This window comes from Xenopus laevis, chromosome 9_10L (genome assembly GCF_017654675.1).
Source record: "Xenopus laevis strain J_2021 chromosome 9_10L, Xenopus_laevis_v10.1, whole genome shotgun sequence".
Taxonomy (NCBI): Eukaryota; Metazoa; Chordata; class Amphibia; order Anura; family Pipidae; genus Xenopus; species Xenopus laevis.
This window is the reverse complement of record NC_054387.1, coordinates 80,707,426-80,730,012: the sequence shown is the minus strand read 5'-3', so window position 1 is coordinate 80,730,012 and position 22,587 is coordinate 80,707,426. Positions and strand designations below refer to the sequence as shown.

General features: G+C 36.4%; 2 protein-coding genes across 2 annotated transcripts in view; one reads left to right on the top strand and one right to left on the bottom strand.

The window, feature by feature from the left end:
- cerkl.L (ceramide kinase like L homeolog) overlaps positions 1-14,508 on the top strand; it is a 56,773-nt gene extending 42,265 nt beyond the window's left edge. Inside the window, exons 5-13 of the mRNA XM_018236007.2 lie at positions 3,027-3,169; positions 4,876-4,950; positions 5,433-5,610; positions 7,566-7,634; positions 7,901-7,929; positions 8,012-8,120; positions 9,555-9,651; positions 10,818-10,960; positions 13,351-14,508. Of these exons, the coding sequence (XP_018091496.1) occupies positions 3,027-3,169; positions 4,876-4,950; positions 5,433-5,610; positions 7,566-7,634; positions 7,901-7,929; positions 8,012-8,120; positions 9,555-9,651; positions 10,818-10,960; positions 13,351-13,432 (925 nt within the window). The 3' untranslated portion in view covers positions 13,433-14,508. The remainder of the gene's footprint in view (positions 1-3,026; positions 3,170-4,875; positions 4,951-5,432; positions 5,611-7,565; positions 7,635-7,900; positions 7,930-8,011; positions 8,121-9,554; positions 9,652-10,817; positions 10,961-13,350) is intronic.
- A 3,182-nt stretch (positions 14,509-17,690) lies between these two features.
- The window catches only part of itga4.L (integrin subunit alpha 4 L homeolog), a 74,101-nt gene continuing 69,204 nt past the window's right edge, over positions 17,691-22,587 (bottom strand). The window contains exons 26-28 of the mRNA XM_018236006.2: positions 21,915-22,007; positions 21,077-21,196; positions 17,691-19,919 (exon numbers count right to left, since the gene is read on the bottom strand). Coding sequence (XP_018091495.1) covers positions 19,818-19,919; positions 21,077-21,196; positions 21,915-22,007 — 315 coding nt within the window. The 3' untranslated portion in view covers positions 17,691-19,817. The remainder of the gene's footprint in view (positions 19,920-21,076; positions 21,197-21,914; positions 22,008-22,587) is intronic.

The window sequence follows — 22,587 nt, the reverse complement described above, 5'->3', positions numbered from 1 at the left end:
CCCATGTGCCACCTCTCAGTGTTCTGATTTCTTCTTGGTCTGGTTTATTTTTATTAATCCAAAATACTGCATTCCCGTTCATACATGGTAATTATAAAAATGCCTATGCAAAACCACACTGATACAGTAAATCAAAGTTGTGCACATGTGTTTACTGTGATTTCCTGCTAATTAGTTTTCTTATTTAACAAAGGATGCATCACACAGTTTTAGGATTGTGCCGTATTTGCAGAAGCTAAATTTGAATTCTCAGCTAAAACAGTACAATTTTCATGATTTCTTCTACATTGTGCTGACTTTGTGCAAAGCGCTCAATTTATTTATAGCTAAGCTAGATATTATAATTATATTTATTTGTGTGTATTAGATGATAACTTACAACATACATTTATTAGTTCATTGAAGAAATACTATAGAATGCGCACAGCACAGCTCAGTCCTTCCTGCCTTCCATTCCGAATAAAGAGCTGCAGTTTCTATTGATCCTGAACAGGCAGTAGCTCCAGGGTTCCTTGATGCACTAATTTTGGCGAATCAGCTGCAATTGCTTTGGGTGCAGTGCAATTTCTTTAACCACAACACAACCAAAATGACGCTGGTATTCAGGGGGGAATGTTGCATTGTGGGAAAAAAGCATGGTGATTGTATGAAACTTCACTTTGCTCACTGCACTTGCGGACATAAAGGAGCTCTAATATGTTTAGTGAATTATAATATACAGTAAACAAGTACCACTTTTATTTTGCTTAATGTTGGTTCTAATGGTATACATGAGGATTAGAGTAGAGAGTCAGTGTGCAATCATTTTATAAAAAAATTGATTGACTCCCAAAACAGTTTATACTCTGCTAATATTATGAATATGTAACAGGGGTGATGCCTGTTGTTCTTTCCAGGTGGGCTGGACAGAATGGCAAAAATTAAGTTACTAATCCGAATATCTTCAAATGCTTCTCTGCTCAGTTCTTTCTCACATTTATAGGAGATGCTTCCTGAACCCATAAGCTTTTGCCATTCTGTCTGGCCCTTGCCCAACAGCACAGCAGGGGGCGCTCCTATTACACATTCATAATATTAGCATTATGATATTGCAATACAGTTTGTAAAAGTGATCAGAAAAGCCAAAGGAGCAATTTTACATAAAAGTTAATGTAAGTGATACAGGTGGTTAGTATATTAAAACACAACAGGGGGCTATAAAACATTAGCTTATTTTGCCTGCTTTCGTCTGCATTTTATTGAATGTGTGATTTCTTGCTCGTGGGTGGGTGGCAAAACACTGATTATCAGCAGGATCATGACCATTATAATCTATGGATATTATTTTTAGTGTTTGTTGCCTGCCTGTGAGCAATAGATCACACATGTGAAAAACACACGCCTTTGGTGTTAAAGTACATTAATGACTCCAGAATAAAATACAGGAGATACCGTACATTTATTCAAGGAAACAAATCAAAATTGACCTTCTGCAGTGGCTCTTTCATGATTTTACACTAATAGGGCAGCTTTAGCAACTTTCAGTGTATTGTTTCAAACAGTTGTCAGCCCCTGTTAAAAAATATTGAAGGGTTTAAAATTTGTTCCCATTCGTTTAAAAAGCAAGTTACTTTTTAGTATCTCAGTAATTTGTCTTTTCTTCAGTCTATCAGAGCTTGATTGACAAAAAGGTTTGTACCAGTCGCACGTAGTTGGCCTGTGCCACTGCTTCTGTCCCAACTTGAAGCACATGTCAATAAACAAAAAAAAAACAAAAAAGGTTTGTGGAAAACAGGCTCAGAAACCGCAGATACTGTGCTGCAAGGTTTATTTTAGAGAAACATATTTCAAGCAAGGTGGTTCTTTACTGACAGTTAGGTACAGTATATCGGCATGTGTTCCCTTTGCCTAAACAATGTATTTAGAGCTAGCTGACTTTCAAAATAACTGGCTCTGGCACAAAGCTGCATATGAAGAATAACTAGATTAATTATTAATTAATTTGTATTGTATTAGTTCTATTGCAGTGTGTGTTAATTTGGGGGGGGGGTTAAAGATTTGGTGGTAAACTCCAACACCCCAATGATAGCACAGGATACAGTTTTATTACCCAAAACAGCTGGGAAACATTGGCTTTGTGAAATATTGTTTAAAGCAGTCAACGCTTTAATTTATGTGTCAATTTCCAAATCTGACCATTGTGTTGCAACCTGTCACACAATGAAAATGGCCAGTATTTCATGCAACTACTAAGCTATATCATTGTAAATGCACCACCTCTATAAATGCCATTATTTCAAAATTTCCAAGAATGAGGAGAGCACTCATAGATAGCAATTTATGCTGTGATGTGTTTATTCAGGCTTTACACGACATGTTTCGGATCCATATTGATCCTTTATCAACGCTTTAATTTATGTGTCAATTTCCAAATCTGACCATTGTGTTGCAACCTGTCACACAATGAAAATGGCCAGTATTTCATGCAACTACTAAGCTATATCATTGTAAATGCACCACCTCTATAAATGCCATTATTTCCTTCTAAAATGTTTCCTTAACAGTGATTTGTTCATCAAATTTGCATTTCAAATAAATAACGTCCTACTAAAATAAGCAAATGAAATAAATGATATATCCAAATGCAGGTCAGTAATCACTTCCTGTGCATATTAATGGCAATTAGCAACACCTCAGACTACGACTTTTTATTTATTTACAATGTTTATAGCTTTTCAGCAGCTCCATAAATTATAGAAAAGTAGCAGAATAGCACAATGGGTTATGGAATGTGTTGCAGATAATAAATTAGAGAAATAGGAAAAAATACATTAATCAGGCTTAGATTTTGGCTGCCAGTTTCTTATCCGAAATATAGAGAATTAAATGTACTGCTAATGCTCTAATGCAGTGATCCCCAACCAGTAGCTTGTGAGCAACATGTTGCTCTTCAGCCCCTTGGATGTTGCTCTCTCTCTCTCTCTCTCTCTCTCTCTCTCTCTCTCTCTCTCTCTCTCTATTTATATATATTTTAATTTTTTAAACAGAATAGTTTGTGTTGGCGGTGATGGATCAGCCAGTGAGGTTGCTCACGGTCTTCTTCTCCGAGCCCAGATAGATGCCGGAAAGAATACGAACACAATTTTCACACCAGTGAGAGCATCACTTCCTTTGGGAATAATACCAGCAGGTGAGGATGAGGATGCAGAACTGAGAAAACACTAAAACAGGAAATAATTTAAATTTTTAAAATAACATTCTATACCACAGGAATATATTTTATTCATCATGTGCTCATACAATAACCAAAGTGTCAGGTTTTGTAAAGTAGAATAGTCAGGTATAGGATCCCTAATGGGAAACCCGTTATCCAGAAAGCTCCAAAAGCTGGACTTGAAGTTCTTTATGAATTCTCTCTCCTTGTCCAGTTTATATACATCTACTTTAATCCACACCCTCCTAGACTTGCAACTTTTTCTAACCCCTCTCACTTTGTACAGCCTATTAATATATAAGGGATTGTTCACCCTTGAGTTATTTAGATTTTTATTCAGTAGCTAGTTTGGTGTTTTAGGAATCTGGTTGCTAGGGTCCAAATTACCCTAGCAACCATGCATTTATTTGAATAAGAGACTAGAATATGAATATGAGAGGGGCTGACTAGAATGATTTATAGTAAAAAAGTGTCAATAACAATACATTTGTAACCTAACAAATGAAAGCTGGAAGTTTTCGAAGTAGAAGTAAAATAATTAGAAAACTATAACAAACAGATAATGAAGAGCAATTGAAAATTTGATTAGAACTGGCAATTCTATAACATACCAAAAGTTAATTTTATCCTTAGTATTTGCCATTACAAGGTGAGGGAGAAGTGGACAGCTTCACATAGACTTTATACCTTTAAATGCATTTAGAGGATAATAAACTTCTACTGGGTTATTCATTTCTCCGACATTTTCTATAAATCACTAAAGAGTTAGTTGGCTTTTCTTGGGAATGTTAGACATGCTTGAATGGCAACTCATTACATCACATTTATCACTTTGGTGTGGGAGACATTAACAGCGTTATGAATCTTCATGTCATCAGTTTAATTAAGCTAATTGTACCGCTGTATTGCTTTCTCTTCTAAAGACATTTTTTCCATGCAGTTTTCAGTTTGAATCATCTTCAGTATGCCTTTCTCATTGTTCAGCATTTCACCCTTCTTTTATGGTGTGAACATTAAAGGGGCTGTAACGCCACAATCTATTGTATTTGTCATCCTTTTTTTCACACAGGTTTAAACATTGCTGTGTCATACTCATTTTCTTGTTATCATGGAATCAAAAAGATTGGAGATTTGTTTATGATAAATGAACCATTAAGATGGTGATTCATTGACATAACAATGCGTTTTAACCGACTTAAAGGGGAATTCAACTCTTTAACAAAAAACCTGTATCCCCCCCACGTAGACCCCCTCCCTCCACTCCCAGCCTAACTGCCCCCTAGGGAATTGCCCCATAATTTATACTTAACACTCGCCACAGATTCAGGCATCAGAGTTCTACCCAGCCATCTTCCGAGTCTTCGTCTTCTTATGCAGTTTTTGCGAGTTTCGGTGCACGCTTGCTGAAGACCCTGAAGATGGCTGCATGGAACGCCAATGCTAGAATCTGCGCATTTCCCCAGGGGGGCAGTTAGGCTGGGGGGAGGAGGGAGGGGGTCTACGTGGGGTGGGGGGGGTTTCAGGTTTTTTTGTTAAAGGGTTGAATTCTCCTTTAAAGGACAAGCAGTTAGTTTAGGATAGGTATTGCCATATATAGTTTATACATTTGCAAATGTATATATGGGTCTGTTTATGTGTAACTATGTAAATTATTAAATATTGATGTACATTTTCTTCATTAGGTTCCACTAATGTGCTGGCATACTCACTTCATGGAACTAAGCATGCAGGGACTGCGGCATTACATATTATCATGGGTAAGTACCGGATCTCTTAAGCCTTTATTATTGACAGTTTATTAAATGTAAAACCTTCATACATTGTACCTTGTATAATCTCAAGCTACAGCAAATAGCATTATTTAATGCATGTTTGGAAATACAAGAAGCTTGGCTGGTAAAATGTAGGAGCTGGAGGTAAAGTCACTGGATAAGAAATATGCTGAAACATGGCTGAATGAGTCACATGACAAGGCTATAAATATAGAAGGAAATACTGTTTTTCAGACATACAGGGGAAATAAAAATTAGGAGGGGAATGTCTGATGTTAAGGGGTATAGCCAGTATAACGGAAGAAGTGATTGTAGAAATATGAGATTGTTGAAAGTTTCACAGACTTTATATTGCTAATGTGCTTTAACCTTAACAGTCCCCCCTCAGGTGTCAATTCAAATTAAATAGCCAGTTAGTTTTTTTGCCCTTTTTAAACAAACACCAATGCATTTTTCTTGATTTCCAGGTAACATCCAGCCAGTTGATACTTGCACATTTAGCAGTAACAATAAGCTTCTTCGGTTCGGTTTCTCGGCCATGGTTGGATTTGGAGGAAGGACACTTGCCTTGGCGGAGAAACATCGCTGGATGCCTTCATCCCAAAGAAGGGAATTTGCATTTCTGAAAACACTTGCCAATTTAAAGTAAGCAAATTGAGATTTTCTTTTAAAAAACTGAACCCTTTCACTGTAAAAAAATAAAGCTTTTACACCTCAAGATGAAATAATTTTTCAGGTGATGCCCTTGCGTCCTACAATCTCAAAGTGAATAATGTAGCAAACATTTTATTATATGGGTCCGTTATGTATTTAACCATAGTGATAATATGGCATATTGGCAAACAATACCAGGTGACTAGTCTCTCCATATCCTTCAAAGTGTAGTCTTTCTTCTCTTATTTTAGTAATATCCCTTTTGAGTACAGGAGATTAAAGGGGACCTGTCACCCAAAAAAGAATTCCAAATGATTTTCTATCATGTTAGTTGAACAAAATAAACTTTATTTACACTATATTTATTATTTACATTTTGATTCCTTCAGTCCTGGAATTACACAATCACAGCAAGCAGGCAGGAGCCATTTAATGGACACTGTTATTAAGATAAAGTGTGTATCACCCCAAAATCTTGTGTTAGCACCAGAATGGGGGGCTCCATGCACAGTGGCCTACATAATTATAGAGCCTGAGCAGGGAAGGGACAATGTTAGAAGTGCAGTGATATGTAGGAAGTGCTGAATGAAAAGTGAAAGTAATATACTGTACCACCTTTATGCCTTAGGCATAGAGGCAGGGCACATAATATTTGATTGACAGCTCAGATATTTAAACACAGGTATGGATGTTTTAATGAAAAAAATAATTTGTGTTCCATGTTTAATTTGCAAATGATTTTCATTATGCAGCTTTTTATGTGTAGGTGACAGGTCCACGTTAATCTTGCATATTTTTAATCCTAATTGAACAACCTTATGTACACTAACCAAAACTGAATTTCAGCAGCCACCCAGATCTCTTGCAAGGATGCAACATCCTCGATGGTTACTATGTGTTCTGCATAGTTTTAATGAACAGATTATATATATATATATATATAGTCGCACCCAATATATAACCCTATTATATTATTAACAAATATAGTATTGGGGCCAGTTACGTGCATAAATAGCACAAACAGTACCATGAGACCTCAGCTTAGAAAGCAAATGTTTATGTATTACAGAATCAGAAGCCTTGGCAAACTTTTGGACACCATTATCCACATTTTTACTAGACTAATATAAAGCAAATAAATTAGTTTAATATGTTTTGTCCCACATGCAAATGAATATGTTTCACAACATGTGTTTAAAGTTGTACCTGCTGCTATCTGGTGCAAAGCTTTGTGTCTGGCACTAGGTGGAGGATCTATGGGTGCTCTTCAGTCTGATAATGCTGTGCTCTGTGCCTTGCGATTCATATGCTAACAAAGGCAGAATGAGCACAGGGCACAGACAGCACCCAGGCTACATTAAAAGTAAGAGAATGGAACACTCAGGCCCGGACTGCCTGTAGATTCTGGCAAATGTCAGGGGTGCTGTTGTAAGATGCCAATAGTCACTATTGTCCTGCTGGGGGCTGTTTGGGCCTCTGTGTACTTGAAATGCCAGTGCCGATTTTAAATCTAAGACAAGGATTTACACCTACTATACGTCAATATGTCCATTCAAGCCTTAGCCCTGGACATAATCTTGAACATAATCTTGAATATGATCTATCAAAAACCATCATAACCATACTTCCCCACTGGCCTATAATTACCGTAAACCTTTTTTTATATTGAAAAATATTCTAATTGTTCCTTCAGTCCATTCTAGTTGAGAGAAAGCCAGAGAAAACCTGAATTAATGGCTCTAAAAACTCATGGGTGTATTCTATCAGGGCAGCCTTGTTCACGTTAACTTTGCTGAAATGTTTAAAAGACCATGTTCTGGTTCATGTTCATGTTTTTCCTTTACCTCACTTTTGAACCATGAATCTGTAGGACAGTGACAGGCCCTTGAATTGAATTCAGTTGTTTCCAAAATATGCATCTGGTCAATGTATTTAATATCTTACAGACCAGAAACTTGTGAACTAACCTTTCTACCTATTGAAAATGAAGAAGTGAAATATCGTTCAGCCCAAAAGTAAGTGTTGATCTTTGCTCGGTCTGCCCCAATTTATTTATAGATGATATAAACTTTCAGCAGCTGTTTTACATATAAACATTCTCTTTATTCCAACTGGCAAGTTTTTATTGCATTTCTGAATATTTGGTCTTGGACTTAATTAATGAACATGTTCCGCTTTGTAACATAATATCATGGATAGACTGGTTTAACCATACCATCATATATATAATGTTTGCTTTTAAAAACAGTAACTAATTCAATCAATATCTGTCAAACTGTAGGAAAAACAGAGGGAAAGCTGCTCACTCTGGTAAGTATGAAGTCATTTTAATGAAACTGAGCTTTTTGCATATCAGATAAAAACAGGCTAAAATGTGTTATGCCCCTTGCAGCCAGCAAGGATCCATGGCAACACCTCCAAGGTCAATTGCTAAATGCAAGCTTTATGGCTATCCCCTGCCTTTGTTCAATGGCCCCCAGAGGATTGGCACCCAATACCAGGTCAGTAGCAGCTTACACAAATTAAACTACACTGACAATTTGATTTTGTAAATATGCTTGAAATAGTAGGCTCCCGTTGCCCACGGAACTGCTCTGCAGTCACTCTTAAAGGAAAACGAAACCCTAAAAATGAATATAGCTAAAAATGCCATATTTTATATAATGAACTTATTGCACCAGCCTAAGTTCAAACTTATCACAGGAGGTCACCATCTTGGAAAGTGACACTCACATGCTCAGTGGGCTCTGAGCAGCTGTTGAGAAGTTAAGCTTAGGGGTCGTTGCAAATTATCAAGCACAAAATGGGGTTGTCCTGTAATATAAGCTGATGCTACAAAGTTTATTATTCAATTCTGAAGCCAGTTATACTGGTTTATGTGCTGCCATGTAGTCATTATCTGTATTAATTAGCAATTATATATTAACATTTATATTATGTGTATTGTATATTGTGAGTGGGTCCCTAAGCTCAGTAAGTGACAGCAGCACAGAGCATGTGTAGTGATCAGCAGAAAAGAAGATGGGGAGCTACTGGGGCATCTTTGGAGACATAGATCTTCCCTGCTAAAGGGCTGTGGTTGCCTTGGGCTGGTACAGAAACACAAAACATAATGTACAACAATTCTAGCCTACTTCATTAGCTTTAGTTCTCCTTTAAGGATTAGGATCACTTATTGGATCAGTAAAAAGAGGTCAAGTAGTGTGGTTTGAAGATTTCCCATATAATTACATTGATTGAATTACTCTGCAAGCGGCTCATATAAAGATTGTTTTTCTGAAAATGTCTATTGTCTAAGGTTACCGGCTTTGAGCCATGGTCCCCTTTATGAACCAATGAATAGTTCTGAAATGAATACAAAGTGGGTCATCTGCCAGGGCCAGAGAGTCTCATTGCAGTCTGCCAGGAAACAGGTTCTTAAAAAACTAAAACCTCAGCTGGAAGGCAAAGAGGCACTTACAGTGAGATATACAATCCCAAAGCTGTTACCTTGGGTATATTAGCATATTAGACATGTGTTTTATAGTCTAAATAAATGATGTGCAGTACAGCCAGACCATCAAGAGAAGGGGTGGGCTGAGGTCTAGTGCCTAGGGCAGCACCAGACCTAAATACAGCACTGCTGAGAGTCATCCACAGAAACGTGCTGGAACAATCTCAGGCCACAATTGTCTGCCTAGGCCAGTCCCTGGCACAACCCCTTTAATGGGAAGTGATCCACAGTGGGTAGAGCTATTTGTAGAAACAAAATGTTCTGCATGCTATAGCTCTAACACTATAGCTATCCAGGATGTCAGGATTCCCAAATGAATAGTCTTTCTTCTCCACTTAATTGGTTACCCATGCATTTGGTATGTGCGGAGCATGTTATTTTGTAACGTTTATTTATATGTGGTATGAAGGATTTCAGCTCATTAAATTCCTTTCCTTACTAGGCTAAACGACGGAACTATGGCTCTTATTATAGCAAGGAACACTTCGAGGCAAGAATTTGTGAAGCATTTAAAAAGATTTGCCACTGTGAAAAATCCGGTATTGCTCCAAAATTCTTTTACTTTTTCAGAATAATTCCAAGGCCTGTGCTGCTGATTTGCCCCTAACAGGATTTTGTGCAGTTTACCACTCAACTTGAATGAGTTTTATTCTGTTAAATTATTGTTATATCAAAGTTCATGCAGTTAAGCTGCAAATTGTTTCAGTAAATCAAGAATGTTTTGATATATGTGGTATTTTATGTACATTTAGACCTGCTTAAATGTTGGTAATTTTAGTAGATTGTTCATTTGCTTAAAGGGATACTGTCATGGGAAAACATTTTTTTTAAAAAATGTACCAGTTAATGGTGCTGTTCCAGCAGAATTCTGCACTGAAATCCATTTTTCAAAAGAGCAAACAGATTTTTTTATATTCAATTTTTAAATCTGACATGGGGCTAGACATTTTGTCAGTTTCCCAGCTGCCCCCAGTCATGTGACTTGTGCTCTGATCAACTTCAGTCACTCTTTACTGCTGTACTGCAAGTTGGAGTGATATTACCCCCTCACTCCCCCCAGCAGCCTAACAACAGAACAATGGGAGGTAACCAGATAACAGCTCCCTAACACAAGATAACAGCTGCCTTGTAGATCTAAGAAGGTAGATCTAAGAACAACACTTAATAGTAAAAGCCAAGTCCCACTGAGACTGATTCAGTTACATTAAGTAGGAGAAATAACAGCCTGCCAGAAAGTAGTTCCATCCTAAAGTGCAGGCACAAGTCACATGACTGGGCAGCAATCCAACTTTATTTCCAATTTATTAACGCATTAGGAAATTGCAATTGTTTTGAACAGTCAAGCACATTTATTTCCAATTGATGTTTCGTTCAGGAGGCAACATTTTATATTTGGGTTTAATCAGAAAAACGAAAGTTTAAAAAAAAAAAAAGATGGGGGCTTATTCATCAAATATCAAAGTGAACTTTTTTTGAAAGTCAGGAAGGTTTTTTTTTTAGGAACTGAGGTTTATCAAACATTCATTAACATTTGATAAATTACCCCCTAGGGTCCATTAACATGCCCTCTTGTCTTCCTTTTATGTATCTTTACAATACTGTGCAATGAGGTCTTTACAGTCACATTGTACAGCTGTGATTTCTTCTGCAAGTAACTACAGCCTTTATGGGACTAATATCTTGATATTCTGCTGTTTCTTCTCAGTTTAGTTTCCCATTTGTTGAAACTTTCCTGGTTGAAGAAGTAAAGGTATCCATAAAACACAATGGCAGAAATACAGCAGAAGGTATCTGTCCTTGGAATATAGATGGAGATTTATTGGAAGTGTCTTCTGATATCCATGTTAGGTAATTATGTGCTCCTCCTTGATTTCGTGTTTCTCAATCCCTTTTTTAAATGACTATGTTCAGTAGATCCAGATTAATAATGCTGTCATTTCCTACCAACAAAATCATATTATAGGGAAAATGAATTTGTCTTATTTTTCAATCATGCTTTAATCCCTCTGTGGGTTGGATTTGTTTTCCAGATAATCTTTCATAGGATTTATATTTCCCCATAATATCAAAATCAAGAGGTGACAGCAAATGTAACCTTTGCATTTAAAGTAGACCTGCCACCCAGACATTAAAAATATATAATAAAAGTACTTTTCAAATTAAGCATGAAATCCAAATTTTATTTTATATTAAAGCATTCATAGCTGTTGTAAAATCATTAAAAAATATCAGCTGTCATTCAAATATTGTCTGCCTACAGCATAGAGGCTGGGCAGGCGGTTACTTTCACTTTCCATTCAGCACTTCCTAGATGTCACCGCTCTCCCCACATTCCCCATCATTCTCTTAACCATTTAATTGTGTAACCAGGGCATGGGGATGGACATCAGGTCCCCCATTCTGGTGTACAAACAAGATTCTGAGATGATAGAAGGCTTGCCTTAATAACAGTGTCCACAAAATGGCTCCTGCTATAATTATGAGTTCCCAGACTGAATGAAACAAGATTCAAATAATTTATGTAGTGTAATTAAAGTTCATTTTGCTTGACTAATGTAATAAAATAGGATTTGGAATTTCTTTTTGGGTGACGGGTCACCTTTGAGTTACTTTTTAGCATGATGCAGAGAGTGAAATTCTAAGACCTTTTGCCATTGGTTTTCATTTTATATTATTTGTGGTTTTTTTATTCAGCAGCTCTCCAGTTTGCATTTTTAGCAACTGGGTTGCTAGGGTACAAGTTCCCATAGCAACCATGTATTGATTTAAATAAGAGACTGGAATATGAATAGGAGAGGGCCAGAATAGAAAGATGAGAAATAAAAAGTAGCAATAACAATACATTTGTAGCCTTACAGAGCATTTGTTTTAAGATGGGGTCAGTGACAGTGACCCCCATTTGTAAGCTAGAAAGAGTCAGAAGGCAAGTGATAATTGAAAATGTGCTTAGAACTTGCCATTCTACAGCATACTAAAAGTTAATTTAAAGGTTAACCAGCCCTTTAACCAGTTGGCTGCCATAGATGGTAATAACTACAGGACTGGCTGTCAAGTACCTGACTGATAACATTTTCTTTTCTCCTTTGGTCTATGCCTTGTAGATCCAACATGACAGCATCAATAGGCCTAACTGGCTACACATAACCAAAATGTTTAGTTACGTTTAGCCAGACTGTACTACACAATTGCAGTTCTTGTGATTGAGTCATCACTTTTTTTTATATATAATGAAAACCATTAATTACACAGTTCAGTCAGAAAAGGTTGGACCTATGTGCTGCTGTTTTAACACTGCAGACTATTTCCTTTTTAAAAAAATAAAATCATAAGTATCAGGCAATACAATTAAAATAAATAAATATATATAATCCAATGAATGGACTCGCACTCATTCATATTCAGTGAAATAAATGTGTCTTTATTCACAGGTTCATTTCCAATGTTTCGGCACCACCATTCAAGGATGAAAAAGGTCCCAGAGAGGACCGAAACGTTGGAAATGAACCTGTGAATAAAGACACATTTATTTCATGAAAAAGGTCCCAGAGAGGACCGAAACGTTGGAAATGAACCTGTGAATAAAGACACATTTATTTCACTGAATATGAACGAGTGCGGGTCCATTCATTGGATTGTATTATCAAGCATTGACCAACGCACCACCATCGATTGAATTGTATCCGGGAGGAGTGCGTTCACTGTACCGACATAATATATATATATATATACTATACAGTATGTATGGGACCTGTTATCCAATTATCCAGAATGCTCAGGACCTGGGGTTTTCCAGATAACGGATATTTCTGTTATTTGGATCTTCATACCTTGTCTACTAGAATATCATGTAAACGTTAAATAAACCCAATAGCCTGGTTTTGCTTCCAATAAGGATTAAATATATCAATTATTATTACAGAGAAAGGAAATCATTTTTCAAAATTTTAATTATTTGTTTATAATGGAGTCTATGGGAGATGTCCTTTCTGTAATTTGGATAATAGGCTTCCAGATAATAGATTTCATAATTTCATACCTGATATACACTATATATACACTATATATACACTATATATATATATATATATATATAGATATATACATATTTATATATATATATATATATATATATATATATATATATATATATATATATATATATATATGTGTGTGTGTGTTTAGCCAATTTTAAAACGATTTATTGTTCTTAATTAAGATAAATATTCTTTGTTTCGCAGGTTGCATCCAGAACTCATTAATATTTATGGAACTAACGTTGAAGAGCTGGACGGGTTTAATGCAAAATGCAGCTGTTTGTAGTTTCTCTTTTTCTAAACAAAAACAGTCTGTGAGAAATAGATTTTTCTTTGGTTTTTTACTAGGGATGCACTTAATCCAGAATTTAGTTTGGGATTCTGCCTTTTTCTGCGAATCCAAGTGCCTGGCCGATCCGAATCAAAAAATCACGCAACTTTTTGTCACACAAACATTGCGTGCGTGGTTCTCTTTCCCCCTTTTCCCCTAATTTACATAGGGAAATTATTGCTCGGTTCGGTATTTGGCCAAAACTTTCACAAAGGATTCAGCTGAATCCTAAAATTACGGATGCGTGTATCCATATTTTAGTACCTTATGTTTTTAAATATATCTGTAGCAAAAGAAACAATGGCATTATAAATGACACAAAGTCATAAAAGACATAAAATGGAATTTAAAGCCACAAACAATCAATTGTGATAGAATAATGGCGCAGAAACACAGAATTTGTATGAATGACTATTTGATAGGATAACTTTGCTCTTCTTTTAACAATCATCATGGTCTCTTGTCTAAATTCTAATACTTTTTTTTTATCAAACTGATTTTTTTATATTCAAATGCTTATTTTCAATGTATTTGTGGTGATGTTTGTAGGACATTAAAAATAAAGTGGCTAGAATTACCCCAATTAACATAAAAGGATTCTCTTACCCTTGTAAAAATGTTTGCCCCAACCCTTTACTATTGCTTTAAAGCCCAGTTTCACTGAACTGTCTGATCCATTGTATAACAGCACAGCTTCACTCATTGGCAGCTTAACATCTCCATGTCTCTTAGTTCACTGAATGAGGGGATATGATTACGTCTGGCGTTCCTTGTGGTGGAGATGTCATTAACTGTTTGTGATGCAAAGTCTACTTTTTCTGTCTTTTTTTTTAAATGAAATTAATACCAGCCAGATCACTTGAATCGTACATCAGCACAGACGTAGGAACTGTTCTTCTACTGAATATTATGCTTTTTTTTAGTCAACATCATGTTCTATGTGATGTCTATAAAAGTAGTCATATGAAAAAGTTTGGGAACCCCTCTCAGCCTGCATAATAATTGACTCCACTTTCAACAAAAAAAGATAACAATGGTATGTCTTTCATTTCCCAGGAACTTCTGAGTACTTGGGTTTTTTCTGAACAAAGATTTTTAGAGAAGCAGTATTCAGCTGGAATTCAAATGTGAAAAACTGTCAAAAAAATGTGGGTACCCTTGTAATTTTGCTAATTTGAATGCATGTTACTGCTCAATACTGATTACTGGCAACACTAAATTGGTTGGATTAGCTGGTTAAACCTTAAAGCATAGGCAGGTGTGTCCTATCATGAGAAAAGCTACTGTGCATGAGCTGAAATGGACGGAAATTGCAGAAGCACTGGAAAAAGACACGAAATGGCTGAATCTGCGCCAAGGGGTAAGTAAAAAGTTAGGAGCATTTCCCCGGGGGGGGGGGGGCAGTTAGTCAGTTTCAGCTGTAAGGAACGTAATCAGGAAACAGAAGGTCACAGGCACAGTTGCTGTAAAACCCAGGTCTGGCAGGCCAAGAAAAATACAGGAGCGGCATATGCGGAGAATTGTGAGAATGGTTACAGACAACCATAAGATCACCTCCAAAGACCTGCAAGAACATCTTGCTGCAGATGGTGTATCTGTACATCGTTCTACAATTCAGCTCAATTTGCACAAAGAACATCTGTATGGCAGGGTGATGAGAAAGAAGCGCTTTCTGCACTCACGCCACAAACAGAGTCACTTGTTATATGCAAAAGCTCATTTGGACAAGCCACAGTCATTTTGGAACAAAGTGCTTTGGACTGATGAGACAAACATTTAGTTATTTGGTCATAACAAAAAGCGCTTTGCATGGCGGAAGAAGAACACTGCATTCCAAGAAAAACACCTGCTACCTACTGTCAAATTTGGTGGAGGTTCCATCATGCTGTGGGGCTGTGTGGCTAGTTTAGGGGCTGGGGCCCTTGTTAAAGTCGAGGGTTGAATGAATTCAACCCAATATCAACAAATTCTTCAGGATAATGTTCAAGCATCAGTCCCAAAGTTGAAGTTACACAGGGGTTGGATATTCCAACAAGTCAATGACCCTAAACACACTTGGAAATCTACAAAGGCATTTATGCAGCGGGAAAAGTACAATATTCTGGAATGGTCGTCACAGTCCACTGACTTAAATATCATGGAATATCTATGGGATGATTTGAAGCAGGCTGTCCACGCTCGGCAGCCATCAAATTTAACTGAACTGGAGAGATTTTGTATACTAGATGAATGGTCAAAAACTCTGCCATCCAGAATCCAGACACTCCTCAAAGGCTATAGGAGTCTAGAGGCTGTTACATTTGCAAAAGGAGGCTCAACTAAGCATTGATATAATATCACTGTTGGGGTACCCAAATTTATGCACCTGTCTAATTTTGTTATGATGCATATTTTCTGTTAATCCAATAAACTTTATGTCACTGGTGAGATACTACAGTTTCTATAAGGCATGTTATATATTAAAAGGAAGTTACTACTTTGAAAGCTCAGCCAATGATAAACAAAACTCCAAAGAATTAAGAGGGGTTCCCACACTTTTTCATATGACTGTATTTATTATGTTGTGATGGTTTTACTCATGAAAAGTAACTTAAAGAGATACTGACACCAGAAAATAGCCTTTTTTTATATCCATCATAACATTATCTTTGCTATTTATAATTTTGCCATAAAAGTATTTGCCTGATGCTTTTACATTACCTTTCTTACCCCCATGTTCCTCTATGAGAGGGCTGCCATATTTGTACAGCAGTATTCAGTTAGCATTAGAAACTCTGACTGAGACTGAGATGGGACATTCAGGTTTAGGAACTTCAAGTAATAATTACTTACAAAAGCAAAACTATCAGCAAAAATGATAAACGTGACCTATAGGTAACTTTTAATGTAGATTGATATTTTTAAAAGAAAATTTTTAGTGTCAGTATCACTTTAAGTATAAAACTTCTCTCTTTATTTTTATGGAATAGTTTGATGAATATAAAGGACTTGAACTAAAACTATTCATGAAAGCAACAGAAGTCTGCTGATTTAATGTACAAAGTATGGAGGCCCTACAGTATATGGACTGATATGATTTAATGAAAAATAGCCATTCACTTACCTGTGATTTGTTTTCATCCTTATACATTTTTAGGAAATTATTTTTATTATATTCAGTGCTTCATTGCCACCACTAAAGAAGCTGATTTATTATTAATCCAAAGGGATCAAGAGATTGAGTGATTGATTTTAGAAATGAAAGCATTTCTTTTTATTATAAAAATTGCAAAATATAAAAATCTTCCCACCTAAAAATTGGTAAGCTTTTTTTTTTTATGGTTTTTAAAAGAAAATAATCTAGGAAATATAAAATCACACAGTAACACAGTCTAGAATATCCTTGGCAAAAATCTGTTGCTCCGTTTAACATAAGGACAATTATTATTAACATTATAGCCAAATTATAGCAGAATACTGTATTCCAATGATCCCCAACCAGTAGCTCGTGAGCAACATGTTGTTCTCCAGCCCCTTGAATGTTGCTCTCCGTGTCCTTAAAGGGATCCTGTCATTGGAAAACATGTTTTTTTCAAAACACACCAGTTAATAGTGCTACTCCAGCAGACTTCTGCACTGAAATCCATTTCTCAAAAGAGCAAACAGATTTTTTTATATTCAATTTTGAAATCTGACATGGGGCTAGACATTTTGTCAATTTCCCAGCTGCCCCATGTCATGTGACTTGTGCCTGCACTTTAGGAGAGAAATGCTTTCTGGCAGGCTGTTGTTTTTCCTTCTCACTGAATGTGTCTCAGTGGGACATGGGTTATTACTATTGAGTGTTGTTCTTAGATGTACCAGGCAGCTGTTATCGTGTGTTAGGGAACTGTTATCTGGTTACCTTCCCATTGTTCTTTTGTTTGGCTGCTGTTTTCTACATTTGAATGTGAATGTAGAAAACACAGTGCTGCCATTAGTGGGTAAAAAATGCCCATTGACTCCAATGCATGTGGCAAAATTAGAAATGGCCATTGACTTCAATGCATTTGGGGCAAGAAAAAAAGCTCATTGACTCATTTGGGGCAAGAAAAGAAACAGACGTTGAATTCAATGCATTTTTCTATGGTTTCACGAAAGTTTCAGCGAAGTGAAACAGGCCAGCTTCGCTCAACCACTAACAGTAAAGTAGTTTATTGGCTTTGCAATCCGTAACACTTTGAAAATCTGCCAGTTGTTTTAATTTTTTTATTATATTTCTGATAATTCCATTTCAAATGTTCCAATTGGTATGCAACATTTCTGTACATACAGTATATCAACATTTACCCAGTGCTCCCCAACCTCCCCCCATTGCTGCTGACCTTGTGCAAATTGGCACACATCTTCTGTGCACATAATACCACATACTTAAGGCAATACAAAGTGAAAGCCCAAAGATAATACTTTAGTGAGCTGAAGGACATTATATTATACAGACAGCAAAAATATAATCTAATGGATTTTTTTTTATATAATTTCTTAAAATACCACATTTTGCCTTTTTACCCCAAGCAATAATACATTCCAATTATTTAAAAAATCTTCATTTTCAGGTTTTTTTCTTAGGTATTATTTTACAACTATTTTACAAAAACAAAATAAATCAGCAGTTACATTTATGTGGGAGTAGAAATAGATTTTTGTTTGTTCTCTGAAATAAATATTTTGGCAAGATTTTCTAAACCCTGTTTTCCCAGGGCTTTAAAAACATCAGGATAATGTCTAGTTCAGTGCTGTGCAATATTGTACAGGTAGCTGTCTGATAGGGGCAGATATATGTAAAAATAATATCATATAAAGACGTCTCTTGAGTAGACTTGGGGCAATAAAAATCTACTGGAGGGACACATCTGACCTGCAGAGCTCCAGTTGGACAGTCCTGGTCTAGCTGATGTACCTTCTAAGATAAAGCCATAATAAGGTAGAGGATTCATGCAAGACCTGCCACTGATATTCACACAATACCTTGAACTCCAGTAATTTTATATCTCCCAAGATTTAATTCTAGACTCCATAAATAATACTTTCTCACTCCATCATACCTTGTTTTTTGCTAAGTATAACAAAAATGCTTATTGGTTTTCACATAATTGTTTTTAGGACTCCTATGTATATGCCAATAACAACACTGGGCAGCGACTTATTATACCTGATATGGAGATGGGTTATTTTATTCTGATTATTCAGTGATGAGCTCTTCAATTTGGGAAAATTTAAAAAGTTAGCAAGCTACAGAGTCTTGTTCTTATTTAAAGAACATTGCATGGCTTTTTTTGTACACATACTTGGTACTAACTGATCTGAAGGTATGTAATGCCAACCTGGATCTAGTAATGCTATAATCATGTTGAATGCTGATGCCATCAAGTTACATATGTAATGCTTTTTCTTTCTTTCTTTGTTCATTGCTACATGCAGTGGTAAAATATATAAACACATTACCTTCCTGTACAATGCACAATATAATAATGACTCAAGATGTAAAAGTCATAGACCAAACTGGCCATTTTGGATTGCTATTAGCAGATGAGCTTTGTTCATCAAAAAGTGCAGGCAAAACCATTTGCAAGAGTGAGTTATCATTGCCCAAAAGTGTAAAAGACATGGAATATACCAGTGTGATATGTATTCAGTCCCTACTTGAATTTCTTATTTCAATCTTAAAGACCATTACATTAAACTGCTATATTTAGGTCATGCAACAATCACTAAAGAAAACTCTATAATCAAGATGTAAATCTGTTCTATAATGTAACTTTCATGGACTGACCTAGTAATGCTGGAACTAAGAAGCTCAAGGCCTAGAAAGGCTGCAGATGGCGTGAAGTCCCTGCAGGATCCATCAAGTGACAATCTTCACTTTTTGGACAAGAAACCTGAAATCAGTAGCCATCTGGTTGTATGACCGTGGACAGTGCTGGTATAGTCGAAGAACCAAAAAAATGATTTGGTAAATTGTTTTCAATCAGCATTTGAACTGTAAGAACATTGAGGAAGTAGTTGTCTTTATTTCTCCGTGGGTTCTTGGGAACCTCCCTAGTATCAAATATCTCCAAGTCTCATACAAATACTCTTCAATTCATAAGTTCTTCGAAGAATGTATTGTCATAAAATTCCTGAGATCCCTTGGTTCCATGTATACACGTATTATTTTAGAGGTAATTGTGCATTTTCATCTAAAAAAGAAACACATCCTCGAGAACAAGCCGGTCCTTCATAAATAACCTCTGAAATGGGCAGTACTTTCCTTTAAATCCTCAATAATTCTCTTGATTCATCAATCCACATTTTCATCGATAAATATCTAAATATATCTATCTTATTTTACTTCTTTTTCATCTTTGTTTACATAGTTCCAACTTTCTCTTCTACTTGTCTCTTCTGTGCTAATGGGCTGATATTTTCTTTTAAAGAAACCGACCTGCAACATAAAATCATATGGTCACAAAGTTGTGGAAACAGTACAAAGCAGTGCTTTATATATATCCTTATAATCTACAGTCTGGTCATTTCTCTATGGGACCAGACTGTAAATTATATCCTTATAAACTACGCGTTCTGATGTCAGAGCACGCAGTTTATAACAGGCATCCCCGGCCACCGAATTTGATGCAGCATGTCCGAATTTGATGCCGCCGTGTTCAAATTGAATGCAGACGAGCCCAAATTGGGCGCTCGATTTGGACACCGGCGACCAGAATTGCACGCCGACCCCCACCCCCTTCCAACATTTCACACAAAATGTAGATTATAATGCATAATGTACCCCCTACTGAAATTTATAAAGATATTAGAAGTCACTTTGTTCGAGTAAGGGGTACATTATCCACTATATAAACAGTGCTTAGTGATGTCATCTGTTAGTGATGTCATTTTTGCACTTGACTCGCTGAAACTTGTGTATTATAATAAATAATGTTCCACTTGCTGTAAAATATGAGAATATTGCAATCCACTTTGGAGTTCCATTCAATGTTCTAAGCACTCACGCCTTTATATGGTCATGGAATACCTCTGTGACTTTTAATATCTTTAATATCTTTATATTTTACAATAGGGTGTACATTATCCCCTATTTAATAAGCCAGCCACAAAAGAAGCTAGACATATACCTATTAATACCTAAATCTTTGTTGGCATATTCTATATAAAGTTATGACATTTTGTACAGTAGTATATAATATTTTAAACTACACCATATATCCAATAATAAGGATGTATATCAACTCAAAGGTCAGCCACCTGTACTTAGGTGGGCAAGTTACAGCTGATATACCTTGTATATATATGTATATATTTATATAGCGCTACTTGTACACACAGCACTGTATAGTAGTGGCTCACAGAGACCTATAATGTGGTTTGCTTGGGATGTAGGGGAATCTTGGAATTTGCAACAGAAATCTTAGAAGTTCCAAGAAACTGGTAAGTTAAAAATGACTTTCAAAGAGCTATACCTGGAAAAATGATCTGATATTATGATAAGCCTGCATATATAGAGAGAGAGAGAGAGAGAGAGAGAGAGAGAGAGAGAGAGAGAGAGAGAGAGAGGAAGAGAGAGTACAAAACTTGCATTACCTTCCATAAAATATATGTCAATAAGGAAAATAAAAGAATTCCTATTAGTAAACTAATCCCAATGATCATACAGATGACATGCTTTTTGGGCTTCAGATTATGTAGTGCTTCCAACACAACCTGAAATATGAAAGAGAAAATGTGTAAAATATCAATAATAAATATGCTCGTTGGTCTGTACTTTATACTTACATTTTCATAAGAATTGATACAATATAGCAAAACATTATAAAGATAAATTACAAATCCGGAGTTAAGCAACTTTATTATTGCCAACAGAACCAGGTCAAGTATTATTACCACCCATACCAATACTACTTGGCCCAGCACCTCACCAGCCTGCCCTATGCCCGCTTGCACCAACCACCCCATGCATGCATACATCCCCTAACTCTACCCACCATCACTTGCTTGCCACCTCCAGCTGGTCACTTGCTTCCTCGCTCCCCCCAAGTCAGTCTTTTCTCCATCGCAGGTTGATGATTACTCCTCAATGACACCCCCTATTCTGAGCCCTCGTCATGTGCCTTTTTTGTATGCCCCTAATACCCCTAATTCCTTGGAGTCTACACATTACCACATGATAATCCAAAAGGGATTATAAATTCTGAGCACTCCAATGGATAGTTCTGTTTTCCCGTCACCTGCTAGGCTGGACCCAATCTGTTGTATTATGATATGTAGTATTGTGTGACCAATTGCTGTTAAGGCAGAACATCAACATCTTAAAGAAGCATTATCAAAAAACCTTCAACCCATATGCAGATTTTGGTGTACGCTGTTAAACTATTTATGAATGTAGAAGGTTTGTGGTTAGAGATTATTGATTTGCTCTTACATATGTATGATGATCCTGGTTAAGGTTGATAATCTTAGGGCTGTCAAAGCCTGCTTGAGCTGCTGTAAAAAACTGTATTAGCATAGCTTCATCCTATAGTAACAAAAGAGGGCAAAGAAAACTTGTGAGCTGAAGCAAGAATAATGTCTTTGCAAACAGAATGAGTCATATATATTACAAGAAAAATAGTAGCATTGGGCTAAAGCAACATACAGTATGTATCAGTGTTCATCTTTGGGATGTACTGAATCCAGGATTCAGTTTGGGATTTGGCCAAATCCCAGCACTTTTTGCAGAATTCGGCTGAATCCGGAGTGTAAAGCCTGGACCAAAAAACGAATCCTTTGTGTCATGTACCAATTTATTGTTAAAAATGTTCTCAAATGAAAGTATGCAAATTAGGGTTTGGATTTGGCCAAAATTTTTTATGCCAATTCTGGTATTTGTAGTAGCAGTTAATTACTCTGAATAATCAGAATAACTATGAATAGTAATGCAGGTGACATACATACATAAAATTTCCTCATATTGGTGCAAATAAATGGCTATGCAACTACCTTGCACAAAATGATGGTTCTGCTGCCTTGAGTCCTGCAATCTGCTGGACTCTGCAATGAGTTTGTATGTGTTCTCTGTGTTTATGAGATTAAACACATGCCACTCTGAACTGCCC